At 42.6% G+C, this 331-nt stretch overlaps 1 protein-coding gene across 1 annotated transcript in view; it reads right to left on the bottom strand.

Moving 5' to 3' along the window:
* LOC101853398 (TBC1 domain family member 13) overlaps positions 1-331 on the bottom strand; it is a gene marked incomplete in the record, with an annotated part of 23,922 nt that overhangs the window by 16,835 nt on the left and 6,756 nt on the right. Inside the window, 1 exon segment of the mRNA XM_013085286.2 lies at positions 6-17. Within this exon segment, the coding sequence (XP_012940740.1) occupies positions 6-17 (12 nt within the window).

The following is a 331-nucleotide window of genomic DNA, read 5'->3' on the forward strand; positions in this document are numbered from 1 at the left end:
GAGAGAGGGTTCAAAGGCTGAGGAGAGAGAGGGAAGAACATTTGATCAAAATGAAGATCCACGAGGTCAATGTTAACATAATAATAAAAATAATAAATAGCATTTGTATAGCGCATATCCCCGCTCAACAGCAAGCTCTATGCGCTTTACACTATATTATTACCCCAGAAGACCATAGAACACTCCGAAACATTCTCACCTTCCCGGGAAGCATACCATGCAAGCAGCTGAATAAGCGCTCAAACACTAACAAACTGACAAGATCTTTCGCTGTCTATAGCCGGGTACCCATTCCCACCTGAGTGAAGTGAGGAAAATTCGTGTAAAGTGC

The sequence above is a fragment of the Aplysia californica genome, unplaced genomic scaffold (assembly GCF_000002075.1).
Source record: "Aplysia californica isolate F4 #8 unplaced genomic scaffold, AplCal3.0 scaffold00362, whole genome shotgun sequence".
NCBI lineage: Eukaryota > Metazoa > Mollusca > Gastropoda > Aplysiida > Aplysiidae > Aplysia > Aplysia californica.